We start from the raw sequence: 20,673 nt of genomic DNA, 5'->3' as shown, positions 1-20,673 counted from the left end.
TTATGTCAAAGAAAAAAATGGCTACTCTGGAATTACACTGTTTAAGACTAACTTGTAATATAGTTATTTAAAATTAACATGGCTATTACTACAGTAATGGTGCTGTCGAATTGCCTGTGTTTCCTCCTTTCTAGTTGACAGCATAGACGTCAGCAGCACAGCCAGTTTGTATAAGAGTTTGGCCCAGGCTGCACCAGAAATCAAGCAGTGTGTGGATGCCTGCAACTTCATTGCTGAGAGCACAAGACAACAAAACAACACTGGATCTGTAAGTGTTACTTCATATACAACATAAAACTATGAATAAGGCATACTAATATTTAAACATTAACAAAGTCACTACAATTTTAGCCTTCTCCCACAGCATTCGGGTACTGAAATAATGAACCCAAAGTGATGTCTTTCTGCTTATATATAAAACCCTAATTCCAGTGAAGTTGGGACGTGGTGTAAAATGTAAATAAAAACAGAATACAATGATTTGCAAATCCTCTTCAACCTATATTCAATTGAATACACCACAAAGGCAAAATATTTAATGTTCATACTGATAAACTTTGTTTTGTGCAAATATTTGCTCATTTTGAAATGGATGCCTGCAACATGTTTCAAAAAAGCAGTGACAGTGGTACACTGTGTTATATCACCGTTCTTTCTAACAACACTCAATAAGAGTTTGGGAACCGAGGACACTAATTGTTGAAGCTTTGCAGGTGGAATTCTTTCCCATTCTTGCTTGATGTACAACTTCAGTTGTTCAACAGTCCGGGGTCTCTGTTGTCGTATTTTGCGCTTCATAATGTACCACACATTTTCAATGGGCGACAGGTCTGGACTGCAGGCAGGCCAGTCTAGTGCCCACTCTCTTGAACTATGAAGCCACGCTGTTGTAACGTGCAGAATATGGCTCGGCATTGTCGTGATGAAATAAGCAGAGACATCCCTGAAAAAACATTGCTTGGATAGCAGCATGTGTTTCTCCAAAACCTGGATGTACCTTTCAGAATTGATGGTGCCATCACAGATGTGTAAGTTGTCCATGCCATGGGCACTAACACACCCCCATACCATCACAGATGCTGGCTTTTGAACTTTGTGCTGGTAACAATCTGGATGGTCTTTTTCCTCTTTTGTACAAAAACAATTTGAAATGTGGACTCATCAGACCCCAGCACACTTTTCCACGTTGCGTCTGTCCATTTCAAATGAGCTCGGGCCCAGAGAAGGGAAGAAGGGAAAAGTGTTCCTGAGCCCATGGTGTAAGATCCTTTACACACTGATGTCGGTTTTTAATGCAGTGCCGCCTGAAGGATCAAAGGTCACGGGCATTCAGTGTTGGTTTTCGGCCTTGATGCTTGCATGTAGAAAGCTCTCCAGATTCACTGAATTTTCTGATTAGATTATGGGCTGTAGATGATGGAATCCCTAAATTCCTTGCAATTGAACAATGAGAAACATTGTTCTTAAAATGTTGGACTATTTTTTCATGCAGCTGTTCAAAAAGTGGTGATCCTCGCCCCATCTTTGCTTGTGAATGGCTTAGACTTTTGGGGATGCTCCATTTATACCCAATCATGAGTGTCCTCAGTTCTCAAACACTTTTTGAGTGTTGTTAGAAGGAAAGGTGATGTAACACAGTGGTAAACATACCACTGTCCCAGCTTTTTTGAAACGTGTTGCAGGCATCCATTTCCAAATGAGCAAATATTTGCACAAAAAGAATAAAATTTATCAGTTTGAACATTAAATATCTTGTCTTTGTGGTGTATTCAATTCAATATAGGTTGAAGAGGATTTGCAAATCATTTGGATTCTGTTTTTATTTACATTTTACACAACGTCCCAACTTCATTGGAACTGGGGTTTACACACACACACACACACATATATATATATATATATATATATATAAACTCTAAATGGGGTGAACAGCATCTGGATACGTGACTGTTTTGCTGTTTCACTGAGAAGTGGTGTTATTCTCTTATTATTTCCTTTAGAAATGAAAGACAAATCATCTAGAAGAATCATCTAAAATAAATAAATAAATCATCTAAAAGAAGTCCTATATAGGCCCTGAGGCCCGTTGGTGCCGGTGCTTATCTCCATATTCTGTAGCATCAAGCGGATGAGAGTCTGCAGCACCCATTGGGCGGTACACCAATCAAACACAGGTTACTTCCCCAGCAGAGGCTGGTACCCATTTAGAGTTGGGTGGACTGAGACAATGTAGATTAAGTGATTTGTCGAAGGACACACACACACACACAGGTAACAGCAAGATTCAAACCCAGGTCTACATAGTGGCAGGCCAGCTCCTTATCCACTCAGCTACCTGCTTTTAACAGTGCATGATGCCACAGTTCTATCTAATGTCTTCAAACTTTTATCAGTTCCTTAATTGCTGTGATGATGTTCTGATGGACTTTTAGAATAAAACTTTGTAAATTCCTCTTTAACTTGGACCTCCTTCCTCAATGATATAAAGTCTGCACATTAAAAATGGGGGAATAAAGTTCTGCAGATCCCACTTACGCACACTGTTCAGCTAATGCTGCGTTTATACATAACGACGACAAGTCACGAATGCCACGAAGTACACATTCTTGGCCGCTGATCACGAATGTGATGATTCGGGGCAGAGGCGTCAGGTGTCCTCAGGAACTGCTGCAACCTGTTACCACACATTACGATTAATGGCACGTGTTGCTGGAGAATTATCAGGAACCATTACGCACGGTCAAGAATAGTGTTCCGTGTTGTTGCGCGCTATTGCGCGTAACAGCACATCGTTAAGTTCTGTCACGTTGTGAACGAGGTGAATTGTCTCCACACACACACCCATATTCATCCAACCGAATTCAGATCGCTCGTTTTTCAGAAGAACTTTGTGACTGCATGTGTAGTTGGGCTCTGTGCCATGGAGTGGCGCAGAGAGGAGGAGGAGATGGACAGAGCCAGATGTGTGGCTTCATGCGTCTGTCGTCTCACCTATTTTCCCAAACATCAGGCACATGCAGCAGGTGGAACACCTGCAGGAGCGCGCTGAAGAGCACTGAAATTAGACTTTTGGCCGACTTGGTGTCAGCAATCAAACTGAATGCGATGCAGCAGGGTTTAATTGTACGCACGCTTCTTCCTCCACCGGACTGGAGGAGGTGCAGAGATGTCTGGCTGCACGTGAGTCTCCTCTCGCTCCTCTGGTTCAGACTCGTTCTCCTGCTTATCGGTTACAACAGCAGGTGGAACACCTGCAGGAGCATCCTGAGGAGCTTCAGCAGGAACTGTGGAACAACATTTGGAGCCGAGTTTTAATTGTGCGCACGTGACAGAAAACTGATTTGTCGTGGCGCGCAGTGAAATGTGACGCCGTGTTACAAGTCGTGTCAAAACTTGACAGTTTCCGTGTCACTTCATAATAACGCGTGACAGTTTGGGGTCCAAGACCATCACAGGAACCACTACGAACGTTGTTAAATTCTATTAATGATCAGTACTCTTCAAGACGGATCAATACGCTCAGTTGTGACCTCCACGACGTGAGACGAAATGAGGGTGGTGTTTGACATTCGTGGAAGATTTTGTGACAGGCAAAAACATGCTCCACAAATATTAAGAATATCACACACCAACACGCACTATTAAGAAACCTATTCAGATGCGTTAAGTCACATTAAGAATGTCAGGAATGTGTCACGAATGACAGAAAAATGACATTCGTAACGCGTATTGGTTATGTGTAAATGCACCTTAATTTAGATTTAAGTGCCCTCAAATTAATGCTAACGGTCTACACTTTGAGTTGAACATCATGATCTGTTTTTCAGAACACACTGAAAAAAGTTTTAGAGTGATATTTAATTGAAAAAAAAAATCTATGAAAGCTTTTTCACTCAGAAATTCCAAGTACATTTTACAAGGAGAGTACATTTTACTTCCATATATTAGTTTTTCTAAAAGAATAGCTAGCTAATATTTTCATTGAATTACAGTTACTTTTTGCAGTTACTTCATTAGCAGCTGCGGACAACTAGTCGGCAGCTGTTGAATGTAACAAATAAAGTAACTTGGAATCTGACTTGATTACTTTTAAGATTGAGTACTCATAAAAGTAACTATTCATTACTTTGGTGATTACTTTGTTGATTACTCAATCTTAAGAGTAACCAAGTTAGATTACTAGTTACCTTATTAGTTACATCATTTATTAATTGCAAGTTGTTGGAAGCTTCTAATAAAGTAATTGCATAAAGCTGCTAATGAAGTAACTGTATAAAGCAACTAAAAAAGTAACTTTATGAAGTTATTTTGGCCACCCTGCAGTTTATTAGAAAAAAGTAAAACCCTTTAGCTGCTTCCTTGGTTTCACTCAGGGTCACCACAGCAAGTTGGATTTCGCACAAATTTTACACCAGATGCCCTTCCTGACACAATTCTGTTGGGAAAGTGTAGTGACACGGACCCACAACAGGGGGTGTAAATGAACGGACAATGGATGAGCCAAAAGTATAACACTTTACTGTTGTGAAATGTGCACAATGAAATACAGACAATTGCAGATTTTGGAATACAGCCAAATATACAAAGGTGACATGCGGGCAGGCTCGAGGATAGAAGACGTCTGTCCAGAGAAGAGCCGGATCCCACACGATTTCCACTGCCAGCGGATCTGAAGCACACCGGAGCCGCCACGTCCTGAGTCCCCAGGTGGGCACCGTCTTCAGCTGTCAGACTTGGTACTGCTGGCAGGAAGAACAGACAGATGGTGGTGGGTGCGTGAACACCCAGCAAACAGTCAGCACAGCACAGTTCTCTTCTGGTGGAATACCTCCACCTCCTAATCACAATTATCCCAAGAGTTTGTGCAGAATCCAAATGTCACACTAGCGGAGTCTGGGATGAGGAGCGGAGAACGCCAACTCCCCAAACACACCTACAAACTCTCGTGTACAAAGGTACGTCTGCAAACTCAGAATTTAACGTAGTTAAACACAGAAGTAAAGACATTACGACTGTCTTACATTTAGCTGAACACTTCCTGTTCAAAGGCTGAGTGTTTACCTGACAGGTAGACGATATCTTGGCAGCGAGGTGGAGTTGCTGCCCGGCTTTTATGGTGATGGTGGTTTGTGGTTGATGAGTGACAGCTGGTGATGAGGTGGTGATAACTGACAGCTGTCACTCCCGGCTGCTCCTGCGAGGTGGCTGTGCCCTCTCGTGCCTGAAGTCCGCACTTCAGGCAGGGTGACCTCTGGTGGTGGGCCAGCAGTACCTCCTCTTCAGCGGCCCACACAACAAAATTCCACGGAGAAATGTGGCAGGAGTGGGGTTTGGACCAGGAACCTTCTGCACTGAAACTAAGCGCACTGACCACTTGGCCACCACCCCTGCACTAAGTAAGTCCTTTTGGCAGATCATGGATCTGCTGTGCCGACCTCGAGTGAAAACAAAGGAGCACCCAAAAGGACTCACTTACTCAGTGTAGAGGTGGTGGTCAAGTGGTTAGTGAGCTTAGTTTCAGTACGGAAGGTTCCCAGTTTAAACCCCACCCCTGCCACATTTCTCCATATAATATGGAGTTATGTCAGAAAATCCAATCCAATCCACTTTATTTATAAAGCACATTTAAACAGACTCGAGTCTCCAAAGTGCTGTACAGCAAAAGCATAGACACGCAAAATAGTAATAATAGCAATGATAACAGTAAAATAGATGAGATAAAATAATACATAAATAAATAAAACCGTGATTAAACAATAAATTGTTTTAAACAAGAAAAGGCATCCAGGATAAAATTTGTGCCAAATCAACATGCAGATCCAACTTGGATCTGCTGTGGGAGCAGCCAAAGGGTTTTACTTTTTTTGCTAATAGAGAGTAAAATTCAGTGAAAATGTTGAATTGATGATTGCTCATAAATGTTACTTGAGTTATTCTATTAGAAAACTAATTCATGCAAGTAAAATTTACTTAAGAACTCCCGTTGTAAAATTTCCTTGGAATTTCTGAGTGAAAGAACTTTCCTAGGTTTTTTTCAAGTAAATATCACTCCACATTATTTTTCTGTGCAGCTTGCTGTGGTTAAAAGCCAGTACAGACACACATATGCAGTTTTATGTATGTTTTTTAAGTTCTGTTATAATTATTTTCTAAAGACTGTTACAGTTGTTTTTTAAGAGAGCTGACTTCCATGTTTCATTTTCTTCCACATAAAGGAAATTGAAAACTGGGTGCTGATTGGGAAGATGATTGACAAGGTGTGTTTCTGGGCTGCCATACTCCTCTTCATCATTGGCACAGTGAGAATCTTCCTAACGGGACACTTCAACCAGGTGCCAGAGTTTCCATTTCCTGGACAAAACAAAAAATATGCCCCATGAGCTGAGGAATGAAGGGAACCTTTCCAGAGGTCACTGTATCTCGTGCTGTTTACAAGGCTCTGGCTCAGTCAGTCACAGGCCGAGTTTAGCCTACACAGCAAGGATTTAATGACCAGGATTTAACACAAAATCTTTCACAGACTAAAACTCCGTCAGCACCTGAGGAATTCCATCCATTTATTTTGTTATTAACATTTTTTCCTGGTGACACAAGTACACTGCACAAAGTCTATGAATATAATGATGTTTTACTCATCAACATCATAATCACCATCACAAACAAACTGTGGTTATTTGCTTATTTTGTATTGGAGACATCTTAACAGTGTGAACCAAAGTGGTTTGAAATTCAGTTTGAACTAATTTTAAACATAAAGTGTGAAGAACTCACAAATGTCCTGATTGTTATTGCTGGAGCATTGAAGCAGGAAGCAAAATTACTGTTTCATGGACTGTATTCTAGTGACATTTACTTCTATTTGTAGAAGTAAATGTAAATTACAGTATTATTCCAGTGTGCAATGTGTCACTTTGCAAAATGTATTAAAAATAAAAACAAACAAACAAAAAATAGACAAACAAAAAAATCCTACATAGTTGTTTTACTCTACTTTGACACACTAGGATTAGCACATACATCTTTTTTGGAAATAGCTGCGAAATGTCTTATAACTATCAAATCAATGTAAATTATCAGCAACATCAATGTACAGCTATACGGTGGGTAGGAAGTGCAAACAAAATTTAGAAATTAAGGAAAAATTAAAAAGTCACAAAACAAATATACCAGAACAAAAAAAATTAAGTGAGGAAACAACTGAAGCTGTAATGCAACTTTACACAACAAGAAACACTTGTCAAGTTCAAGCTTGTAACAAAATCACTTTTAAGGTATCTTTTTTTTTTTTTTTATTCAGCATTGTACGAGGTCTGTTAGAAAAGTATTGGACCTTTTTATTTTTTGCAAAAACCTGATGGATTTGAATCACGTGTGCTTGCGTGAGCCAACCTTGAACCTTCGTGTGCATGCGTGAATTTTTTCCCGCCTGTCGATTGCGTCAGTTGCTGGTAAGCAGCCTTTGTGTGAGGACGTGTGGAGCGCGCTGGGCGGATTTTTATTACAAGGAAAATGACGGAACGATTGGAGCAGCAAATTTTGCCGGAAACTGGGCGACAACCAGGTGGAAACCATTCAGAAGATTCAGACGGCTTTCGGAGATGATGCAATGAGCATCACACGGATTAAGGAGCGGTACAACCGGTTTAAAGACGGGCGCGTAACGGTGGAGAGCGAGCCGCGCTCCGGTCGGCCATCAACATGCCGAAATGACGAGATCATTTCCAAAGTGAACGCTGTGGTGATGTGGGACCGTCGTGTGACTGTCTGAGAAATTGCGGAAGAGGTGGGCATCAACACTTTCTCGGCATGTTTCTGGCAAAATTTCTGGCAAAATTTGATGCAGTAGCGCTGCTCCAATCGTTCCGTCATTTTCCTTGTAATAAAAATCCGCCCAGCACGCTCCACACATCCTCACACAAAGGCTGCTTACCAGCAACTGACACAATCGACAGGCAGGAAAAAATTCATGCATGCGCACGAAGGTTCAAAGTTGGCTCACGCAAGCACACGTGATTCAAATCCATCAAGTTTTTGCAAAAAATAAAAAGGTCCGATACTTTTCTAACAGACCTCGTAAATCCAATTTGGATTTGCTGTGGTGACCCTGAGTGAAAAAACAAGCGAGCAGCCAAAGGGACTCAGTTTTAATAAAAACTAAGAAATCACATGTACATAAGTATTCACACCAGTTGATGAGTACTCTGTTGTGCACCTTTGGCAGCAATTACAGCCTTATCTTCTTGAATATGATGCCACAAGCTTTGTGCACCTATCTTTGGGCAGTTTTGCCCATTCCTCTCCACAACCTCTCAAGCTCCACCAGGGTGGATGGGGAGTGTCCCTGACCTCCCTGACTGAGGCCCTTCTCCCCTTATCGCTTGGGTGGCCACCTCTAGGAAGAGTCCTGGTGGATCCGAACTTCTCCCATTTATGGATGATGGAGGCCTTCAAAGCAGCAGAAATGTTTCTGTACTCTTCCCCAGATTTGTGCCTTGAGACAGTCCTGTCTCAGAGGTCTACATTCAATTCCTTGGTCTTCCTGCTTGCTTTGTGCTCTGACATGCACTGTCAACTGTGGGACCTTATCTGGCAACAGTTGTGTGTCTTTCCAAATCATGGCCATTCAACTGAATTTACCTCAGGTGGACTACAATTAAGCTGTAAAAACATCTCAGTGATGATCAGTGGAAACAGGGTGCACCTGAGCTCAATTTTGAGCTTCATGGCAAAGGCTGTGAATACTTATGGACATGTGATTTCTTCTTTTTTTATGAATTTGCAAAAATCTAAAAACTTTTTTCACACTGTTATTATGTACGGAGCCCTGGAAGTGTCATCGCAAAATGTTTTGCATGTGGAGAGAATGTGCGCTCATTTTATTATATTGTGCGTAGAATTTTGTGGAAAAATTTAATTAACTCCATTTTGGAATAAGGCTGTAACAAAATGTGGAAAAAGTGAAGCGCTGTGAATGCTTTCTGGATGCACCGTATACCAGTGTGGGAGGGGGTAAAGACAGAAAGTGATTGTAACTTGAGTTTCACATAATAAGCGATCATCAGACTGTGAGAAAATTACTGTTAGAAAATTTAAATTAAGAACAGTTGGAACGACATTTTCCCTGATTGGTTGTTTGAAATGATGTTTCCTCTGAATATGAATATTATATACATTTGGATCACACCACTCACATGATGGTCAAGTGGAGCAGAGAAGAAATTTAATTTAACAAAACAAATTAAATGAAGGCTTGCATCTCCCACATGCCTTCTTGCAAACTGTAGATGAACGTCATCTTGAATCTATATAACTGTTGATGCAACATGCAAACCTTGCACTCTGCACAATTTCTCCAGTCACAGGCACAAATGTTTATATCTTCTTTGAGGCTGTCTGGCTGTCTTGGTGGCTTTCCTCATTAGTCCACTTTTTGCAGAGTCACTTAGTTTTGAGAATGGCACCCTCCAAACAGATTTTCCACACCATAACACACGGTTTGTATTTCTTAATGATTGATGTCCAAGACATATTCAGAGACTTGGAAATGTTCATGTATCCATCCTCTGACTTGTCTGAAGAAAACTGGCTGTAAAGGTTATGATTTGCTTGTGTTACACTAAAGGGTTCAGTTATTTATGCAACCCATCATTTTGACTTTTATATTTTCATTTCATTTATGAAGACTGATTTCTTTTATGTAAATGTGTCTGTGAGCCATTAAAAAGGAAGACAGCCTGTCATTGTTTGTCTCATCACATTGTAAGTAATCTCTTCTTATATTTTGGGAAACATGTATCATCTCAACAGACTGGAACAAAGGGTATGTTGTCCCTCTGCGGAAAGGAAAGTGTGATCACTGGGATTGTAACTACACACGTATACACTGTTCTCTGTGCTGTGCCAAGTACTTGCAAGGATCATTACCAACGGGATCCAGTCCCAACTATTTACCATTCAGTGACCAGAGCAGTGTCAGTTCAAGAAGTCAATCATCAGCAGCATTCTCGCTCTGCGAGTACTCACTGAATATAAACATGAATATTTCTTTTCATCCGATGCTGAGTTTTGCAGCGTGTTTAATTTATTTGTTCGGGCTGCTCTGTGGGACATGCTGAGAGCTTTCAAGGTGCTTTCTAGCTGGCTATTTTTGGGAGGATGGGCCAATGGTCTGCGTGGGTCGTTACCATCCATGACCCAGGGCGGTTCTGTAGTGTGGTGGATGCAGTGATGCCCAGCATCATTGCCCCCATACCTGACGTGTGGGTTTCAGAAATCTACTCCTGACAACAAACAAACAACTTATTACAACTGTTTGAAAGGCAGTTATTGAAAAAAAAAAAACATACTCTCATTGCTAAGTTGATATAAGCAAATATAAATAAATCAGTTACAGTGTTAGTTTAACTTGTTTTAAAATTATTGCCAGTGTTGATTCTGATTCTACATTTTTAATCATTAAAAGGTCCTTCTATTAATTTGAGATAGGAAATAACTGATAAACAGCTCTTGCTATGCTCCTCTACAGTGGCGGTCCTAGAGTGATTTACTCCCCGGGCGAAACCCCCTGTATGCCCCCTGCGCACACTAACGTGGCCACCACCTCCGCCCCACCACCCATGAAAACACTAACTTCGTCCAGAACACCCACAATCCCACAAATTAACTCACAACAGCTATTTTCAAGAACAAATTTTCAGTTTTAATGACTACTGCAATAACAAACACAAAGATAAACAATAACTACTTCAATAAAGTTTTTGAACATAAAAAAACAAAAGACTTAGTGACTTCACATTACAACTATGTACAGTACAGGTATTTAAGAAAGCACAACTGCACTACAGCACCACCCGATGGTCAAAATATTGCACGTCATTCAGTTTTACCAACAGAGTGCACTTTGCATTATCATAGAGTACCATTCATCATAACGAACAAGACTTAAACCTCCATTAAAGTCGCACCATATAAATAACAAAAGAAGTTAAACAATCTGTATATTACAGAATACCATGAAGTGACAAAAAATGTACAAAAAACCCCTATACATTAAAGTGGCAAAAATGGTAAAGTGCAATCATGTATCATAAATAAATGAACTAACGACAGAGGTAAATTCTATACCCATTACTGTACACATAAGAAGAAATAAACACTATTGTGTATCATAAGTAACAGGAAGCAACAAGTGAAGAAGTTAACACTCTTTAAAGGCAAAAATGGCAAACCACAATAATTTGTCATAAATAACAAGAAGTGCAAAAGAAGTAAGAGGAAAACAGTCTATATACAAAAGTTTGCAGGAGGGCATCATAACTGTTTGCCACAGTGCTCACTATCCGTGATGTGAAATTCCATCGAGTAGATGCATTTCTGGGCAACCTTGAGCAGCCCCTGCAGACTCAGGATTTTGAGAAAAATGTGGCAAACCCAGAGAGTGATGCAAAAAATATTCTGCACTCAGATAAGCATTTAGCCCCCTGAGACAGAACCAGATTCAGTCTGTGTGCATAGCAATGCACAAACATTGCACTGGGGGCTGTTGCTTTAACTTTGGCCTGCAAACCATTGAGAGCTGAAGCCATGACAGCAGCCATGGCTTCTTCGTAAGGAAGACTATCAAATGGCTTCGCCAAAATCCGGTCCACAACATTCAAATTGACTGCCATTATGTGCAGCTTGCTACCTAGCTAGCTCGCTAGCTGGGACTGGCGCGAGGCTAGTGTGAAGTTTGTCCGCCTTTGAGTGCTTTGTGACGGTGGAGGAGCTCAGCAGCACCCGCTGCTCGGTAGGGACAGAAACTGCGATAGAAGTCAGAAAGAGTGATAGAAGTCAATCTCCAAACACAAGCAGCTACAAAAAAAAAACAAAAAAACACCAGAAATAGAAGCTCGATTTGTCGCTAGTCGTTTTTAACAAAGAAAATGCCGCTAAGAGGATTAGGAAAGTCTCCGGTTCAACTCAGAACAGAATGAAAATTAAAAAATGTTCCCACGGATGTTTACACCAAAAGATCGCTGATTCGCTCATTTCGCTGTCAATCAAAAATGGATTCAGCCTCAGACAGATCATCCAATCATCATGCAGAAGCTTGGCCAGCCGAGGCCAGCCCACTGCCCCATAGACGCTGAGCGTCCGATGGGCGGGACAAAGCCCAGCATTTATCCAATGACTCGTCTCGTTTCGCGGCACTCTTTGCTTTGCTGCTGAACTCTGTGGACGCTCAGGGTTCACACTGTTTAAAGCACTGTGAAGCTGCGGGAATACATAAATCAATACATACCTTTTTACTTTGCTTGTTTCTCCTCTTCTTCTTTTTCTTTCGAAACTGGGCACCTGATGGCTTTGATCGTTTCCTATTCATGATTATGTCTTACTCCGTTTCGACCACCTCCTTGTTCAAACATTGAATGATTCCCCCTCCCCCTGCACAAACTCTACACTGTGCAGCGTTGCTCACCTAACACGAGAGGTGAGACTGTCGCTGAACCATTTCAACTTGACCAATTGGGGGGGCGCCGCTCTGCTGTAACGTAACCATGAAACCCCCCCCCGGTCAGGACAACCCCCCCCCCTTTTTTTTTCCCCCCCGCACGGTCGTGCCGCCACGCCGGGCAGCTGCCCGGTCGACCCGCCTCCAGGACCGCCCCTACTCCTCTAATTGATGGAAAACTTAACGATCAGCCTGTTGGAGAAACACCCGACATCCATCTTCTATACCAGGGTTTCTATACCTTGTGTCCTGAAGCCCAAAGACAGTACTGTTTTTAGTACTGTTTCTGGTCTGATTCTGTGCTGAATTGTTGATTAGTTAAATTTATCTAAAATGTTTGTGTTTCATTGATACACTGTATGTTACCAATGTGCAATAAACTTATCTGAAAGAAAAACGTGTACAGAAACACAGTGGGAGATTGTAGACTTTTTATTACACATTTTCACTGCATAATTTTCAATTTTAAAAGTTTGAATTCCCAAGTCACAATATCACCAGGCTGGGGGCATTCACTTCAGAGTGTTAAAATCTCACCTTGTTCTTGTAATTCAGATTTTGACGCCTCGCTATATTGTAAAAAATAAAAATAGAAAAACAAAAAGGTACAGCTTTCCTCCCTGATTCAGCAGGTGCATTTCTGCAAAACGTCTTATTACTCTACATTTGTTAGCATTTCTCAGCGTGTGAGGTACATTTTAGGAAAAGCAGAAACATCCTGACGGCTGACAAACAGTGAAACGAACACTGCTTCATCCGACAACAAACCCTCTGAGCTTTCATTTGAAAGTGAAGGTTTGGATTTACAGAGGCTGTACAGACAGACAGGAGGCGGCACACTTCATCCCAAAACTCTTAAAATTTTCAGTCTGTTGGATTCTAACATGTGGTGAGGCTCACCCCTTTGAGTCTGGTCTGCTTTTGGTTTCTTCCTCAGAGGGAGTCCTTACCACTGTTGCTCTGGGGGTTGGTAAGGTTAGACCTTAGTTGTGTGAAGCGCCTTGAGGCAATCTTGTTGTGATTTGGTGCTATTATTTATTTATTTAACTTGAATGGATAAACCCCTTGAGATTTAGAATCTCGTTTTCAAGGGGTACTCAATAATAACAACAAAACATCAATGGGCAAGACATGCAACAGTACATACATAACAAAATATACAAACAAAGGCAACAATAAAACTACAAACAATTAATTACACAAACATATCTACACGCACGCACCAACAACCAATCACACCACACACACAAACACACAAAGCTCTCTAACACTCTCCCATTAGTACTACCATACAAAATGAATAAAATGAAATGTTATGGACAAACTGAATCAAAAACAGTTACCAGTCTTAAGGTGTTGTACAAGGGCACTTTTAAATACAGACAAAGAGGTTATAGAGCAGATAGAGGAAGGAAGGCTGTTCCAATCACAGGGCGCTTTATGTCTAAATTAAAATTTTCCACTTTCCTTATTAATTCGTGTGACAACAAAAAACAACTGAGATCCATGTCTCAAACTATAAGAAGAACCAAAAGGAGTCAAATATTGTTTTAAATATTCTGGGTAACTAAGATTAATGCATTTAAAAATAAATATCAGCCACTGAAATCGTCATCTGGAGGATGGAGTGAGCCAGGACAACTGGTTATAAAGGTCACAATGGTGAGTTATAAAGGGGCAGCGAAAAATAAACCTACACAAACTGTTGTTATCTACATTAAGTGGTTTAAGATGAGAAGATGAAGTATTTTGATAAACTATATCACTATAATCAAGAATGGGGAGTAATAATTGCCTGACTATCCTCTTTCTTACAGAAAAATTTAAACAATTAACTAAAGTAGTTTCATTTGATATATAATTTTATTTGTAACAGACTGAATATGTTTTTGTAAAAGAACGAGACGGATCAAGCCAAAAACCTAAATATTTAAACTGCTCAACAGGAACAATTGGAATATTATCCAAAGAAGTAAGAATGAGCTCACCTGCACCTCAGGACGCGCAGCAAAAAAACACCTCCGTCTTGGAAGTCTCACAGGACATGTTGGGGCATGTCCAGCTGTTACACAATTTCTCAGATACTCACTCAACTGAAAGCCATCGAAAGCCGTCTGAATCTTCTGAATGGTTTCCAACACGGAGGTGTTTTTTTTTTTGCTGCGCGTCCTGAGCTGCTTCGTGCCGACACGTGAAATCCTCCGCACATCTTTCATTACAAAATCTCCTGTAAGAGTGGAATGTGCCGCAAAAGTGCTATGTCCAGCTCTGTTGCCATTTCTGTGGTAGTCACATGATGTCCCGGATCAACACAGCGTTCAGTTTAGAAATGATCTGGTCGATCCAGCCTGTCGAATGGCCGCTCAGCGCACCGCACGCCCTCCGCCACTGTGGGCCGTCTTTAAAAAGGTTTTAACAGTCCATAATCCGCGTGACGCCGACAGATCTTCACCGATATCCAACTGAATCTATCGAATGGTTTCCAACTGCCTGTCTCTAATAGTTTCTGAAAAAAATTTCATGGAGCAAAGCGGCAGTCTCTCAGCAAGTTCTCAGACAAAAGAAATCCGACGGGAGGGGTGGACCAGTGCTCACTCAAAGCCTGCCCACAGGAGAATGACGCAACCGACAGGCGTGGAAAACTCACGCATGCGCACGAAGGTTCAAGCTTGGCTGATGCAATCACACGTGATTCAAATCCATATAGTTTTTGAAAAAAAAAAAAGGTCTGTTACTTTTTAGACAGACCTCGTAGTTAGTAAACCTCACTCCCAACAGCTCAAAGGAATTCTCTGGTCACAAAGCCAGAGCCCTGGGTTTTAGCCTTCTGGTTAGAGAGTCCGACTTCCATGCCGGAGATCGTGAGTTCGTGTGCCGAGGGAAGCGAATGGGCGGAATCATAATAACACAACGCAGAGTCAACAAGTTGCATCAAAAATGATGCAAGAATGCATCAAAAAATCTAATCCAAAATGTAATGCTTAATTTTTATGCAGAAATTTATTTGTCACTTCTTTTAATTGAAAAACATACACTAGATTTACACAAGTTTAATTCACTATAAATTGTTAAGTTACTACAACTTTAACTATTACATTTTTTTAAATTATTTTATTTAAGTTGGCAAACTCAAATGGTTTAAGGCAATCGGTTTCCTCAAATGGTTTGAGTTCAACTAACTCATTGAGTTTTACAGTGAAGGTTAATGATGCGAGTCATGATTTATCAAGTCTGCCAAATGTCAGATGAAGTACAGCCCAGTCTGCTGCAGTACTGAATGCAGATGATAGCTATTTGGCGTCACCTGTGGTTGGACTCCTTCTTGTAGCGGATTTATGTAGTACACCCACATCAGGAGCATCTCAGATGAACACTGAAGTGTTCTTTTGCTAAATAGTGACGCAGCTTAGCTAAAATTTCCATAACGATTGTGCATTTTGTGATAAAATTATAGAGTTTGGTAAACATATAGCCAATGGTATTCCAAATAAAATTGGACATCATGAAGTTTCAATATGTCACCCATGGAAGCCAACTGTCAAAATAAATTGAATTGAAAATTGGTCCGATTATATTAAAAAAAAAACCATAGCACATTATTTGTCTGATCATAAAGATTCCAAAATGTATAGTTTGGACTATCTATGAGTGAATGTTATGACAAAGAGCAATGTCTGTTTATACAGGGGTCAAAAGTTAAAGTTGCTCCAATTTTGGTAAAAAAAAAAGTGATGCAAATTATTGGTTTAGTTAATAGGGTTTTAAAAAGGAATAGTGTGCACCACCTGTCATGCTTAGTTATTGTATTATGGGGTAGCATATGTCATAAGCCATAGAATCCAATGGACGCTGACCTTGTTTGACCTTTACTGTGGAGACCAAGCATTCAACACTGTCAAAACTAATCCATTTATTAATCCTATTACAACAACCAATAATTTGCATCACTTTGTTTTTTTTTTTGTTTTGTTTTGTTTTTTTTACCAAAATTGGAACAACTTTAACTTTTGATCCCTGTACAAACTGAAATTGACCTTTGTCATCATTTTTGCTATTTTTACCCATAACTCCATAACATTCAGTCATAAATAATCCAAACTATACCTTTTTAGAATCTTTATGATCAGACAAATAATATGGTATACCTTTCAATACAATTGGAACAATTTTAAACTTTGACCACTGTGTTATCCTTCTTTGATCCCTGTAGTTCATTAGAGGTCAGCTCCAGGATGCCTCCACATCTGAAACTAAACATTAGTTAATTCAAAATATGTGTGCCAAATTTCATGCTTTCATTTAAAAAAATGCACAATTATTTTGCCAATCTGCTGTACTAAAACTGTCCCTCAACCATCCATTTTGTTCATAGTATTTTACACATTTCAGGATGTGCTCAGGCAATTTAATTCTCACTGCAACCCCTAAACACAGCAAGCACAATAAATGATTAAGGTTTAAGTTAAAGTTTAAATCCAACTATATCCAAATACTGATATTGCTTACAGTTTGTTAATGTTGCTAATGCGTGAGACATTTGGGAACTACCTGTAAAAAGAAAACCCAAAAAACAACCTTATTGTCAGAGTAACTCAATGGTTTATTGTAGAATAATTATTCGTTCTTAATATCACAAGCATGGCAGGAGTGTGTGGTGGAAAAATTGTTGACCAAAGCCTGTGAGTGCTTTACATCAGAAATATAGAGTCACATTGCTGAAAATGAACTTGTGAATTTTATTTCTCCTTGCAAGGGAGATACAGGTAAGTGAATAAGACATTGTTCTGAGTGTAGTCCCCAAGCTGGAAGAAGTCACATGACACCCGTCACACCTGGACGATTTAGCCAGCGTATGCTGAGCATATTAAAAATACGCTGGTATATGTCTAATAAGTTATGGTTACGTTTAGAGGTTAAGTTAAGAGGACGTTGAAGCACGCCGATATACATCGAAAAATTTTGAGAATGCACAATATTTTTGACATATTCCAGCATATGGTTGATACATCCCGCATATGTGGACCATAAGTTGTAGTTAAGTTATGCGATTGTTGACACGCGTTAATTGGAAGTTAGTCACAAGTCAAAATACATCCATTGATGCTGTCCATTCATTGGCTGAAAAACTGAAAGCTGCATTCTTGTGAACAGTTCAGATTGTTTCAAATATTAAAACTATTCACACAAGGAGTAAATATAAAGTCTTAATCTTACCTGTTCATTTCAGTCAGATTCATCATCACAGCCTGATGAAAACTTGTCCACATAAAGCCTCCTGATTTTGGAAAACGACATCTGAAAATACTTTAGTTACTTGTCATGGCTGAAGAAATGTAGCATTTTAGAAAAGGTTCCTCTGTGTGTTGTCTGTCAGCCTGAGCCAGAGAATGCTGGCACTTCATCCCACAACAAGAAAATTAACTTATTTTAAAAGTTGAAAGAGTCACATCGTCTCAATGATTCACAGCAGCGTTTACACAGACATCAGCTGACTCGTCAGGATTCTGCACGTGATGCAAATAAATCCCATGATACACCAAAACAAAAATACAATAAAATAAAATAAAAAATGTTAAATCACTCTGTTTGGCCTCCATGTGGAGTGGAGGCTGCGCAACAGCGTATGTGTGCTCTATGACATGCTCGTCAATATCTACATGCTCCGCCCGCCAAACAAATTGTTCTGCTGATGGTGGGAATGCAAACCAAGCCAGACATAGCCCTTCTGACCCACACCACACTGACCCGGACTGCTCGGTGGAAACGGGGCTGTCAGCATACGCTGGACAAATCATCATGGTGTGACAGATGCATAATTTACTCAACATATCCAACATATTCACCGCATTTTTTTATATGTTGGCATATGCTGGCTAAATTGCCAAGGTGTGACAGGTTCCTGAGTTTTATCTCTGGCTTAGCAGGGCGGATCCACACAGTCAAGTTATCAGCAGCTGCAGCAGCACTTGAGATACTCACTCCTACCAGTGTACTTGGAAATTTCATAACAAGTGTTTACAGTATGTATGTAATAAAAGGTCACTCGGGAGGAGCTCGGAGTCGAGCTGCTGCTCCTCCACGTCAAAAGGAGTCTGTTGAGGTGGCTCGGGCATCTTTTCCAGATGCCCCTGGACGCCTCGCTGGAGAGGTGTTCCGGGCACGTCCCATTGGGAGGAGGCCCCGGGGAAGACCCAGGACACGCTGGAGGGACTATATCTCTCGGCTGGCTTGGGAATGCCTTGGGGTTCCCCCGGAGGAGCTGGGGGAGGTGTGTGTGGATCGGGAGGTCTGGGCGGCTTTGCTTGAGCTGCTGACCCCGCGACCCGACTCCGGATAAAGCGGAAGAAAATGGATGGATGGATGGATGGATGTAAAAAAAGAAAGAAAGAAAAAAGAAAGGTGTGAGGCATTTTAAATTCTAAAATTTGCACTGAGGGGGATATGACTGTAATTAAGTCTAGAAAATAAAAATGTACAAATTTATGTTCAATTATTGTATAAAAATGATTAAATGCAAAAATAATAATTATTATTATTATCACTTTACCGGGGCGTTGCTGGGCCGGTATCGCAGATTTACGTCGACGGTATCTGGCTATACCCGCCCGCTGTGTGTAAACAAATGACGTCACAGCGCGCGTAGCCCAAGAACTGTCCGCAGAGGAAAAAAAAAAAATCTGTCCTCAGAGGGGAAAAAAAAAGAACTGTCCACAGAGGAAAAGATGAAAAGGCAAGAAGTGTGTTTTGGTCCCAATATGTATATTCAGGATGATTTTTCTCATGGATAGTATGACAATGAACAGCAGCTAAAGCAGCCAGCTTGATGAGGGAGAGCAGCGCGCGCCAGACAGCGCGAGACACGACAAAAGTGAGCCAACTTTTTATGTACGCATTACGTGTTGGGTATCTCAGTAAAACTGATAATAATGCAAATAACATGCTGTTGTCGTGCGGTATGCATTTTTCTGAGTCCCTCCGTCCATCTCGTCGCCCAAAATGACAGCTATTCGCCCTCGGGCGAATAGCTGTCATTTTGGGCGACAGGGCATGGACGTTGGGCCTCTTGAAAATGCATACTGCCCTCCAAAAGCATGTTATTGTATTAATACCTGATCATAACAAAGGTGGTGTTTGTATTACCTTTACAAATTAAAATGTGATTATAAAAACAGACAAAAACATTTGCAACAAATTTTTATTTTCAAACTTTCCAGAGGAAAATGAAATTTGGAACAGGTTTACATTTAAAACAACAAAAACATGGCAAACGTATACTCCAGCAAAAGCATGTATTATAATACATAAAGAACAGAGAAAAAAAAATCAAAACAAAAGCAATCAAACAAAAATTAAATGACCTACATTTCTCATTTTCATTACTGGAGTATTTTTGAGTGCCCAGGTAGGATCTTCAATCGAACATGAACATAGTAACTGTGTAATGTTTTCTAAATTTGCCGGTGCGTGCATATGAAATTTTGCTCATCAAATTGACAGCCCCGAATATTTTTTCCACAGACATACGTGATGGCGTCATCACGCAACAACGTCATCACATCACGCAACACACACGTTGTTGCGTGATGACGCCATATCACTTAGCATCTTTTAGCAGCAAATCGATATGGCAATGGTGCTGCTTATCATTACTGTCCCATCCTGTTCTCTCCTTCCATCCATCTCCATGTCCTGTTAGGATGTCCAAACATATTCGTTTGTGTCTCTGCTTTACACCAAACACCCTGTATTCACATTATAGAAGTGAACAGTCTGATTTCCCATCGGTCGTGCCGAGCACGGCGTGTCTCGTGAGGGAGGGGTGCAAAAAAAAAAAAAAAAAGACATTTCCAATCTCGGCCGCCAGAAGGGAGGGACTTGGGAAAAAAGTGAACGAACGGGAAAGAGAGAGAAGAACCCCCAGTACGGACGAAGCAGCACTTGGAAGCTGAATGTGTTTTGTGTGTGTGTGTCGTGTGAAATACCTGTCTGCTGGCGGAGTTTGAACTGACAGTAAGTAACTGTAAAACCTGATCTCCGTCTGTCGTAGTTGCTGCATATTTCACCTCCAAAGCAAAATTAACAGATACAATCTTGTCTGGTTTAAGCTTTGTCACGTTTTGGGGCAGCATTTTTGGTCGTTTCGTAGAATTAGGCGTTTCCTTCGTGGAACGTGGCGCTGC

At 40.7% G+C, this 20,673-nt stretch overlaps 2 protein-coding genes across 4 annotated transcripts in view; both read left to right on the top strand.

Annotated features, from left to right (window-relative positions):
• Positions 1 to 6,745, top strand: part of chrne (cholinergic receptor, nicotinic, epsilon) — a 61,876-nt gene extending 55,131 nt beyond the window's left edge. For both annotated transcript variants that reach the window (XM_034178637.1, XM_034178638.1), the window contains 2 exons: positions 135 to 268; positions 6,216 to 6,745. In XM_034178637.1, coding sequence (XP_034034528.1) covers positions 135 to 268; positions 6,216 to 6,380 — 299 coding nt within the window. In that variant the 3' untranslated portion in view covers positions 6,381 to 6,745. The remainder of the gene's footprint in view (positions 1 to 134; positions 269 to 6,215) is intronic.
• Positions 6,746 to 20,356: 13,611 nt separating this feature from the next.
• pld2 (phospholipase D2) overlaps positions 20,357 to 20,673 on the top strand; it is an 80,538-nt gene continuing 80,221 nt past the window's right edge. For both annotated transcript variants that reach the window (XM_034178635.1, XM_034178634.1), the window contains exon 1: positions 20,357 to 20,503. The gene's annotated coding sequence lies outside the window, so the exon portion shown is untranslated. The remainder of the gene's footprint in view (positions 20,504 to 20,673) is intronic.

Source organism: Thalassophryne amazonica, chromosome 9, assembly GCF_902500255.1.
Source record: "Thalassophryne amazonica chromosome 9, fThaAma1.1, whole genome shotgun sequence".
Taxonomy (NCBI): domain Eukaryota; kingdom Metazoa; phylum Chordata; class Actinopteri; order Batrachoidiformes; family Batrachoididae; genus Thalassophryne; species Thalassophryne amazonica.
The sequence above is the reverse complement of the archived record's forward strand: the minus strand, read 5'-3'. Positions and strand labels throughout refer to the sequence as shown.